At 39.2% G+C, this 12,224-nt stretch overlaps 1 protein-coding gene across 6 annotated transcripts in view; it reads left to right on the forward strand.

Annotated features, from left to right (window-relative positions):
* The window catches only part of rps6ka1 (ribosomal protein S6 kinase a, polypeptide 1), an 89,226-nt gene that overhangs the window by 61,032 nt on the left and 15,970 nt on the right, over positions 1-12,224 (forward strand). For all 6 annotated transcript variants that reach the window (XM_053237375.1, XM_053237376.1, XM_053237373.1 and 3 more), the window contains 4 exons: positions 2,840-2,956; positions 4,395-4,476; positions 10,512-10,592; positions 11,266-11,345. In XM_053237375.1, coding sequence (XP_053093350.1) covers positions 2,840-2,956; positions 4,395-4,476; positions 10,512-10,592; positions 11,266-11,345 — 360 coding nt within the window. The remainder of the gene's footprint in view (positions 1-2,839; positions 2,957-4,394; positions 4,477-10,511; positions 10,593-11,265; positions 11,346-12,224) is intronic.

Below are 12,224 nucleotides of genomic sequence, written 5' to 3' on the forward strand. Positions count from 1 at the left end.
AAATGTAGCATCTGGAGTCCTGACCACTTGCTATCCACACTGCCTGTGTTGATAAAAATGATGCACAGATGCATTTATTTTCTATGCACACAATGTGACCCCAAAAAAATTCCGCTCTATACTAATGCATCTGCTTGTGGCACTGTTAAGGCTGTAGCTAGCCATCTTTACTTTCATTCTTCTCTGCGGTTTGTGCCACTGTGCTGTCACTATGACTTTACTCAGAGGACTTGTGTGTGTGTGTGTGTGTGTGTGTGTATATGATTATATTTACTGTACATTAAATATGATCGATCTATCTATCTATATATCTATCTATCTATCTATCTATCTGTCTTTAAGCAGAACTACTCACTTCCAACTCTGTTCTTATTTTTTTCTGCAACTTTTGCAGTAGCCTAGGTACCGACATGTATGGCTTAGCAATAACCTTTACAATTTTGTGTCGTTTCTATGGCGATACAGGAGACCAGGGCTCCTTTATCGAAATTTTCGAAATATTGCAAATGTAAATGTCGTGATATGCATATCGCAAGGGCTTGCAATAACTGAATGGTTTTAATATTTCAAAACGTTACAAAAAGTCAAAGTTTTAGGGCGACGGAGATGGGAGAGAATGCTTTCTTTTCCTCAAAATAATGTCATTTATGTCATTTTCAGTGTGTGTATATATATATATATATATATATATATATATATATATATATATATATATAATATGTGGGTGTATTTTAAACTGATTTTACATACTTATAGCATTATCGTACCGCATATTGCATTATTTAACAAGTTTATCGCATATTGCATTTTTCCTCAGTATCGTGCAGCCCTGCAGGAGACCCCTGAAAGCTCTGCTTTTCTGCTTTTTTTTTTTTTTTTTCTCAATCAGCAGTCACCCTGAACACGAATACAGTTCACTGAAGGGGAGGGTGTGTAGCACGCACTGTTGCTTCTGAAACATTTATTTTTCTCTTTACACTTTCTCTATCTGTGAACGCTCACTTGTGAATTCGAGAACTGCGAACTGTATTTTTGTTTACGCAATGGAAAACGAGTGCGGGGCCGTGGTCTCTGTTGGGAATGTGCTGCTTATCATTTATGTTGTTAGTATGGATCAATATTCTCTAGGGTTTTTGTAGTAAAATTCTTGTTTCTTTCCCCTCTCTCTCTTTGTCTTTTTTCGTTAGCAATATTGGCACCAATATTGTTGAATGTGTCAGATGAGATTTTTCTTCCAAATGTATCGAAAATGAATAATGTTTGAACACTCACGCGTCACTGTATTCATTACTGTATGTGATTTTTTTTCTGTTCAGGGTGATGTATTTTGAGCTCTGAGTTCCTGCTGTGGTTTTAATATCAGTAAACTGGTGGTGGGTTTTGTTTCCCATAACCGTTCTCTGAGGTGTGGTTCCTCTGCTCTTTTTTTTGTTCTTTGTTGATTGTGAGATCTAATGTACGTCGTATAAAACAGAGCTAGGTGTTTATTTTATTTTGTTTTATTTATTTATTTATTTTTTTAAACTTGATGGATTGATGGATGATTTGATGACACTATGGGGACTCTCAGTAGGAGTATATCCATCAAAAACATGCATAAAATTGTCAGGTTGAATTATTTAATGCCGAAAAATGAGCTGTTGTGGTTTCATGGAGCGGAACAGTAAATGAAATTGAATGTGTGGCAAGCCTCACATCATCTGTTTCCTTTCGTTTCGTTGCCAATTAACCAATCAAGCAAATTTTTTAGGAAAAATTAGTAAACATTGATAGTAAATGGCAAAACAAATTATTAAGCAAATAAATCAATGGAAGAAAAATGTGTCGAGGAACAAGATTTCTGGACAAGCTATGGATCTCCAAACACACCCTCGCTCGCTGTGCTGCTTTCACACACATCGGCTATAACTCAGAGCAACAAAGCATATGTCTGAGTCTCCATCACTATCAGCATCTCCACCAACAAATTATAATTAACCTTATTACCATCAGTGGTCAGTTTTGACTAGAAGGCTAACATTTGATACTAGCACACGGCATGGAGTCGGTGCTTCTTTGTTATTGAGCTCCAAAGACCTTTATGGAGGCTAAAACTATTAAAGGTGCAAATGCCCCCACTTACCCCCCCCAAACCCCCCCGTCCCCCAATACAGATAACCTGGAAAATATGTCAAATGTGATTTAAAAAAGTAATTGTTTAAGCAAGTCTAGTACATGGCTGAGAAAATGCGTTTGGAAAACTGCAGTCCATTGCAAAATGCTTGTCTGTGTTTACGTGAGCCTCTTGTTAGTCATTTTCTAGACACTTGCAGCCAGCACTTCACTCCACACCATCTCTCTCTGTTCAGAAAGAAACAATGTCAGAAAAACCTTTACTGTGAGCAAAAACAATGCTGCTCTTCCAAAAAAACTTGACAAGAAACATCGTAAAACTAGAGTAAACATTAGTAGTGCTTTGCCAAGATGGAGGAGGAGATTGAATTTGGCTGTGTGGACATGTAGGTAAACATGATCTGTTTAAAGCGCTGAACTGTTTGTGCTTTGTTTACGTGGGCGGAAATGGGAAGCGGGTTCAAGGAGTTAAAAAAAAAATTGTTCCAATGTTGTTGTACTTGACCTACTTAAGCTGTGTAAGCTAGAGCTCCTATATTGACTAATATCGAATAATTACCCTTTTAGAGTGCACTCGGGTTTAAACAGAGTGTAATGTGGTGATGTACGGATGAGAGACGAGGCAGGGGTAGAACACACTTTTCTTTACTCTGGCTTTTTCATATGTTAATGGGCTTAGCAGTGTCCTGCATGATGATGCATACTGTATTTCTGCTTTCTGTCGTAGGAAGATGATGTCATCAAAGAGATCAACATCACGCATGTGGTCAAGGAGGGGGCAGAGAAGGCGGACCCCTCGCAGTTCGAGCTGCTCAAGGTGCTTGGACAGGGCTCCTTCGGGAAGGTGAGCAAACACACAAATACACAGCTGCCAGAGATCTCTCTCTCTCTCACACACACACACACAAACACACACACACACACACACACACACGCAAACACATACTTATTAGTATTCTCTTCACCTTAATTGTGAATCTCACCATAGCAGAAACTTTCATCTAAAATGTAAATCTCCCCATCTAACCCCAAACTTCACTACAAATGAACTCTAATGATAAACTCAAACACCATATTGTAACTTTGCAGAGAGCACACTCATTCTCACGTGAATGTAGTCCTTATCTTAACCTTTGCTGTGACCTATGACCCTATAATATCTGCAAATGTATGCTTAGTGCTTATATTGAACTCAATTCTGTTTTATTTATATACATAACTTTTAGCAAAACTGTCACAAAGCAGCTTTATAGAAGTGTGGATGTACGCTCACCACCCGCTTTATTAGGAACACCTATACACCTCCTCATTCATGCAGTTGTCCAATCAGCCAATCATGTATCATCGGCACAATGCATAAACTCATGCAGATACAGGTCAAGAGCTTCAGTTATTAAACATCTGTGTGTCGGTGGCATGGTTTTTGGTGCCAGATGAGCTGTTTTGAGTATTTCAGAAACTGCTGATCTCCTGGGATTTTTACACACACTCTAGAGTTTACACAGGATGGTGTGAAAAACAAAAAAAACGCCCAGCAAGTGGCAGATCTGTGGGTGGAAACGCCTCAATGATGAGAGAAATCAGAAAAGAACAGCCAGACCCGGATCAAGCTGAAAGGAAGTCTACGGCAACTGTTTAAAACTGTGGTGAACTGAAAAGCATCTCAGAACCTACAGCACGCCAGAACTTGTGGCAGATGGACTACAACAGCAGAAGACCACGTCAGGTTCCATTCCTGTCAGCCCAGAAGAGGAATCGGAGGATACAGTGGGCGCACACTCAAACTGGACAGTTAAAGATTGTAAAAAGACCAGTTGTTTATCCAATCTTCATTTGTCTGGTTTTGATCAGCTGATAAGTTTGATAAGTGGATGTAAAAACTAAGCATCAGGTGCACACATGGGCATGCAAACTGACATAAACCGACACACTCATAAGTACACGAACACACTCTTGCACATACTAATATATGTAATGGGTGAAACTTGCTGTGCCAGCTGTGCCAGCTGTGCTAGCAGTGCCAGGTACACACATGGGATAGATTACAGATTGAAATAAGCATGGTACATTTTTGCACAAACCTGTTTAAAAAATGAATTCAAATTTGAGTTACTGTAAATAATTGTTCTGAATGTCTTTAAACATCAATGAGCCTTTAATGTTATACTGCAACAGAATTATTAGCATGTTGATAATGACGTGAACGAGAGAGCGTGAAGATGGGCTCGCTTTCTTTAGCAAACCATCACAAGGAGGTAAAGACCGTTACTGTATTATTTCAGGTGTTTCTGGTGCGGAAGGTGACACCGCCTGACAGCAATCAGCTCTATGCCATGAAGGTTCTCAAGAAGGCCACACTTAAAGGTATATACATATATATATATATATATGCATGCACACACACAAACACATATGCACACACACACAAAGACACTGATGCTTTCGCTTCTGATGGCACAGAGCTGCAAACGTGCCAGTGGCTATGCATATAAATTTTCCCACAGTGAAACGCACAAACACAACACTGATACACATGTGCATATGCATACACTGACACTTCCCCAAACACACACACACACACACAATCTGCAAGGATGTTCAGTGAGAGCTGTAGCTGCATTCACATCTTCAGGTTGTTTACTTCGAGGACACCAAGTAGTGGTTAACCGTGTGTGTGTGTGTGTGTGTGTATGTGTATGTGTGTGGTTTTGGTCTCTGCAGTTTGCACTGAACCTCCTTAACCTCATTCTTCTTTCTCTATTTTCTGCTTTTTGTTTTCTTCATTAATTTGTTCTTTTCTTCTCTCTGTTGCTTGCGAGGTTGTTCTTTCACTCGTTCCTGCTTTCTTGCTCATTGCATTCGGCGTTGTGGTTCAGATGCAGCTGCAGCTCTGCCCTCAACCACACACACACACACACACACACACACACACACACACACACACACACACACACACACAGACGGGCATTTAACTTAGAATGACTTAGAACATTTTCTGCTTTTAATTAATAATTAAAGTTTAATGCTACATTGTGTGTTCATAACACAGAAACTGCAGCAGGTGGCTTCAGGGAAAAAAATAACATTATGCCATGTCAAAATTTATTGTAGAATTTTTTCATTCTGTTTAATTACCCACAACTAATTACACCTAGCCCAGGTTTCCATTTCTTGCACGTCCTCCTTTCCTTCATGTTTATTTGTTTATCTCTTTATTTATGATGTGCCCCATTGAATATCACTGTTGATTCAGCAACAGAAAAAGAGCGACTCGGACAATGATCTAATTACATGCAATATATACCTCGGACACATGCTTTGTTCAGTCATTTATAATTAATTAGACTTTTAGTGCATAATTTTAAAGATAAGATATGCCATAAATATCATGCATTTATTCAGAGCCCTTTTACTGCATGGAACTAGCTAAAAAGTTTTGGTTTTTTTAGATGCTAACCTATTAAAAGTGCTGCTAAAAGCTACTTAAAAGTATGACCTGGACTTTCAAATGTAGATTTTATTGTCTTTAAATATGGAAATACTATAAAAGTTCAAATAATATTTCTGCTTATCCATAGTATTACAGTCAGTAAAATATACCCCTAGCTTCCATGGCTATCCATCACTGTTGTCTCATTTCGATGGACTCAAGTAAACTGAAATGATTCGTTTGATTTTTGCCACAAAAAAACTGTACCTGGCTGTGTGCATCTCTCTTTTTTTTTTAATTTTCCTTTCCTTTCTTTTTTTTTTTTTTTTGTTGTACCATGATTTACCATGTATTAATGTATGAGTGACAGCATACAATCCCTGTGAGAGGGAAATATTAACCATCATTATCAACACAGAGATACACGTACATACATTAAGCATGAGAGTTACAGCAGCAGTTTGTCTGAACACTGATTACATGCTTTTGTCTCAAGTCCTGCACACATGACTGAAAACTAGATCTTGTTTAATCAAATCCTTTTATGATTCAGTGAATCATTTCAGGGGGCATGGTGGCTTAGTGGTTATAGCATTTGTCTTGCACCTCCAGGCTCGGGGGCTAGAGTTTGCATGTTCTGCCCATGCTTCGGGGGTTTCCTCAGACTACTCTGGTTTTCTCCCCAAGTCCAAAGATCACAAGCTTATGTATCATAAGCTAATTGGTGTTTCAAAATTGTCCGCAGTGTGCGATTGTGCCCTGCGATGGGTTGGCACCATGTCCAGGGTGTCCCCTGCCTTGTGCCCCGAGTTCCCTGGGATAAGCTCCAGGCTTCCCGCAACCCTGTGTAGCATAATCAGTGTGGAAAATACATGGATGGATGGATGAATCCTTCCATGATTTTTAGTACTATAACAATTAGAAAGAATTTTTTTAATCTGCAGTAACACCCCCTCTTACAGCGTTCACTCTGCATAATGACTACAGCACTGTTACTCAGAACTAGCGGTGAAACAGTATCGGGGGATCAAAACAGAGCTGTATGTTAACTGTCGAGCGGGTAGCACTGGTGATAGAAAAGTTGTTTCGCTCATAAATATACGGCGGTCTGGAAAAACCCGCTCAATGTGACTGTCTGAATTCTGGTAGACAGCCAAAAGAGATACATTTCGACTTTAGGAAACTATAAATATATTTCACCGAAACAATGTGGGACATGCTTTCTTTATTTTCTTTAAATTGATTAGATTATCTTCCTGCAAAGATCATGTTGTGTAAGCAGTCACTTTAACAAAAGCGGTGGTAAAAATTCAGTCTGCCTAAAGATATAAAACTAAAACCTTGTTAGATAAGTGTGATTTCCTCTCACAGAGAATGTCAGACTTTTTATCAAGTTGTAGGATAGTGAAACAGACATGAGACTAATCAAACAAGTTTGCCGTTTAGATAGCGGCTGTCAAAATGTCCGTGACGCTCCTGCGCTGCATTTGGAATGAGATCTTTGAATGGGATTTTTTTTCCTTTTTCACTTTGCAGGGTAAGCACATTTGCTCTAACTTTATTCTTGATATACATGCAAAAGAGAAACATATTTCAGTCTGTAGTTTTCAGAAGTGTATATAGTTGAAAATGGCAATTTTACCACATGAAGGGTTTTTCCATATATATTATATTCCTTCCATCTCCCTAAAAACATGCTGGGAGGTGGATTGGCTAGTCCAAATCGCCCCCGTGTGTTAATACTCAAGTGCGTGCACGGTGCCCAGAGATGGACTGGTGTCCACTTAGTGGTGTATTCCTCCTCACACCCAGTGTTCCCGGGATATGCTCCGGATCCACTGCGTCTCTGACCACTTTCACAATAATACTTATAAACTATAGTGTTTATTAGTTATTATCATTATTAATCTGGATAAATTTGAAAATGCATCATTTTCTCTAGGTTTTGGCCTTCGCGTGGTAGTGTGGACTGAGAAAACGGAGATATTCAAAAACAATGACATATTCTTGGTCATGTGATGCAGTCATGTGACACATTCAACTCAAAACAAACAACTTTATAGTCTTGGCTCACTTTGCAGAAACAGCTCCGCCTATTCATGTCCATTAAAAAAAACTCGGTGCTATTCCTTGACATTGCCGCATCAATTCAAAGAGACTGAAATTAAATAAACGCCTGACGGAAATGACACAGGCCAAAGCTTCTTACTTTTTTACACATGTGCAATATAGGGATGTAAGCGTTTTCAAATGTTTCAGTGTGGACGAACAATTTTTGGAAAACGTTTGAAAATGCCAGTGTAGACGGAGAGCGTTTAAATGCAGTTTTCAAATCCATCTGGATTAATGTGGATGTAGCCTCAATTTATAAAAGTGGTACAACTGGCCATTTTAATTATAAAGGGAATTTGATTTAAAAACCGATAGCTAATCACTTGCTGTATTCGTGTTCAGTACTCATCTCTACAAAGTTTGTGTTGCTTTGATTCATTGAGTAACACTTTACGCCAGGGTTCTCTTACCTAATATATTTGCATTAGTTGACATAAATTACATGAACTTCAGTATTCGTAAATCTTAAGTTATGTTAAGAAAGTGACAAAGTTAATGTGCATTTAATGTGTCTATTTAATCCGTAAGTAAAAATAAATCCATATAGATTAGCAAAATTAAGCAGCAGCATCTTCCTAAATGTTGATAATGTACTGAGCTGTAGGTTTCAGTATTAAACCTTCAGCCTCAGTTCAAAATTTTTCCACTTAACAAACACATTCATTAAGGTGATATTTGTGGTCATTGTGGGTTTATTTTACTCACTGATGGTTTGATCATTGGTTAATACAGTGTGATTATTTGGTTTATTATTTAAATTTTTGTTTATTTATTGTCATTTCAACCTTATACAACTAGTTAGTACAGAGTGAAAAGAAACAACGTTCCTCCAGGACCAAGGGGCTACATAAAACCAACACAGAACTACAAGAGACTACACATTACTACATAAAGTGCACATGCAAACGTGTGCAAACAGCATAAGACAGTACAATAACTACTAAAACAGGACAATAGGCACAGTAAGAGACAGTGCAGTGCCGACCAGTACACAGTTCTAGTGTGAAAGTGTCAGATGTAACAGTAGTGCAAAAGAATAACAATATAATAAACTGCACTACTGTTACATCTGACACTTTCACACTAGAACTGTGTACTGGTCGGCACTGTTTAGTAGTTATTGTACTGTCTTATGCTGTTTGCACACGTTTGCATGTGCACTTTATGTAGTAATGTGTAGTCTCTTGTAGTTCTGTGTTGGTTTTATGTAGCCCCTTGGTCCTGGAGGAACGTTGTTTCTTTTCACTCTGTACTAACTAGTTGTATATGGTTGAAATGACAATAAAGCCACTTGATTTGATCATGTTGTGTAAGCAGATAAGCTTATACTGTATATGGACATATCAGTTATTGAGGTAGCAGCCAGGTAGAGAGTATAATAATGACAAGAATTATGCAGTATTTTTTATAAATACAGTAGCAGCGAAAAAAAAATGTAGGTAGTAAATACAGAAATGTGCAAAAATTGCAAAGAGAGTGGGATGGTGTTCAGTTGAGTATGTGTGTGTTGTCAGTCCAGTCTCTGAGTATTGAGGAGTCTGATGGCTTGGGGGAAGAAACTGTTACACAGTCTGGTCATGAGCGCCCGAATGCTTGGGTACCTTCTGCCGGACGGCAGCAGGGTGAAGAGTTTGTGTGAGGAGTGTGTGGGGTCATCCTCAATGCTGGTGGCTTTGCGGATGCAGCGTGTGGCGTAAATGTCTATGATGGAGGGGAGAGAGACCCCAATGATCTGCTCAGCTGTCCTCACTATCTGCTGCAGGGTCTTGCGATCTGAGACGATGCAATTTCCAAACCAGGCAGTGATGCAGCTGCTCAGGATGCTCTCGATAGTCCCTCTGTAGAACATGGTGAGGAAGGGGGGGTGGGCGATGGGCTTTCGTCAGCCTTCGCAGAAAGTAGAGACGCTCCTGGGCTCAACCAGGTGTTGTCCGTTCAGCATTCAGTCCTCAACTAGATGTTGTCCCTTCAGTGTTCATTCCTAACTCAACTACATACCACAAAAGCCCTTTCTTAAAACATCTTACTTAGGCTGCTAACCCAAGGTCAAACACATTCCTGTTCACAATAGATGGATTGTAAGGAGGTTTTCATTAACACATGAATCTTGAGAACTGTTTAACATGCTCAAGTAAGTCTGAAAATTACATACCATACTGTTAATATGAACAGTAAGAAGAGCTATAATGAAAACCCTAACTGTTACTCAACATACAGCTTGTCGTCAGATAATTTCTCACCTGTCTCCCGACACCACAAGTTCATATTTCAGGGGAAATCCCTCAGCCACGCAAAATTATATCTGTAACGTCAGTTCTAGCTCTCTGATTCTCGTGGCAGAGACGAATCCTGATCCAGATATGACTCACTGTCTCAAACTCCGTCGCCTGTTCTACATTTCTCATCTACGGAAAAACAAAGCTTCATTTTGTTCTTTATACAAGTGCTAATCACAATATTTAATTTGTTTTCCTGTTTTAGTTTCCTTCACATTTTGTAAGACACTTAGACAAATGGACTGTGATGTTCAAAATTCCACACAGCATGTAGTATAGAGTAGTTCACAAATTACATAACTGATTACAAATACACAGCCAGTCAAAATATTTACACACAGACTGAATATATTTTCATTGTCTTTAAGAGGATTTGATAAAGTCTGATGGGTGAAGTCAGTTTCTGAGATAAACACTGCTTCGTCTGCTTTTTCGTCTGTCATTCTTTGATGTACAGCATTGATTTTTTTTTTTTTTTTTTTTTTATTAGAATGGCAGCTATGGTTTTCATGTATTACCTGCTACTCAGTCACATGATTTTTGACTTGTTTTTCCATCTTTCTCTCTTTTTCTTCTAACAGTGCGTGATCGTGTCCGGACTAAAATGGAGCGAAACATCCTCGCAGAAGTCAACCACCCATTTGTAGTCAAACTGCACTATGGTGAGTCAAAGCAAGCTCTCTCCCCCCACCATACCATGTTTACCCCTCTTTCATCTGAATTCGGTTTTGGAGGGATTTTGCTTTCCTTTTGTATTGCTTTCTCTGCAGGGTTGGACATGGTTTTGCTACACTCTAATAATGAAATCAGAGTTGTAATTAATTTTTGTGAATGACATTTCTTTTAGTGTTAATTTTAGATACAAGAATGGATGGATGAATGGGTGGATGGTTGGATGGTTGGAAGGAGGGAAGGAATGAAGGATCAAAGAATGGAATTATGGATGGATGGATGGAAGGGTTGTTGATTGGGTGGGTGTATGGACTGTTGGATGGATGGAAGGATGGGAGGATAGATGGAATTTGTGGATGGGTTGTTAGATTAATGTGTGAATAAATTGTCAGATAAATGGATGCATGGGTAAAGGGAAGCCTGGATAGACAGATGAATAGACAAAGATCAATAGATGGACAGTTAGATGGGTAATAGTATAGAGGAAATGATGGAGAGATTAAAGGAAGCCGGGAGGAATGATGGATGATTAGACAGAGGTGGAAGGATGGATAGATGGATGTATAACTAAACTAAACTAATAGACAGACCTGTACAATGACGAGAAAAGGCCTTTTGTGTTATTAGCATAATCTGATTTTGTGTCTGTGTCTGTGTGTGTAGCCTTTCAGACAGAGGGGAAGCTATATTTGATTCTGGATTTTCTGCGGGGAGGTGATCTCTTCACCAGACTGTCAAAAGAGGTACTGTTTCTCTCTCTCTCTCTCTCTCTCTCTCTCTCTCGCTCTCTTTCTCTGTGGACCTCCACAAGTCCGGTTCCTCTTTAGGAGCAATTTACAAAAAAGCGAAGGTACCTCAATTATCTGTACAAACAATCGTATGCAATTATTAAAATCTTGGGACCACACAGACACTGCATCATTCAGGAAGAAGGCAAAAATTATCTCCCTAGGATAAACAAACTTTGGTCTGAAAGGTTCAACTGAACCCCAAGACATCAACAAAGGAACTGGTGAAGAAGTTGGAGGCTTCAGGTACAAAAATATGTACATCCACTATTAAGAGAGTCCTACATCGCAATGGCCTGAAAGACTGTTGTGCAAGCAAGAAGCTCCTACTCTAAGACCGGCATTAAAAAGCCAGACTGAAGTTTTGCAGGTGATCACCAGCCTTTTGGGGGAGTGTTTTCTAGACAGGTTAAACAAACATTGACTTGTTTGGCCATAATAATCAGGGTGATATATGGAGGAAAAAGGCTAAGGCTTTTAATCCAAACAACACCATCCCTGTGAAGCATGGGGGTGGCAGCATCATGATGTGGGGGAGTGGTTTACCCGAAACTGGTGCACTTCAGATAATGGATGGCATTATGAGGAAGGAAAATGTTCTACAATTACTGAAGCAACACCTCAAAACATCATTCAGAAATTTAAAACTTGGTCACAAGTGGGAGCAGGACAGTGATCCTAAGCATACCTCTAAAGTTGTAACAAAATGGCTTAAAGACAACAAAGTGTAAGGAGGCCCACAAACCTGACTGAGTTACACCAGTCAGGAGGAGTGGGCAAAAACTCCAAAGTATTGTAAGAATTTTGTGGAAGGCTACTCCAAGAGTGTGATTC

This window comes from Pangasianodon hypophthalmus, chromosome 10 (assembly GCF_027358585.1).
Source record: "Pangasianodon hypophthalmus isolate fPanHyp1 chromosome 10, fPanHyp1.pri, whole genome shotgun sequence".
Taxonomy (NCBI): Eukaryota; Metazoa; Chordata; class Actinopteri; order Siluriformes; family Pangasiidae; genus Pangasianodon; species Pangasianodon hypophthalmus.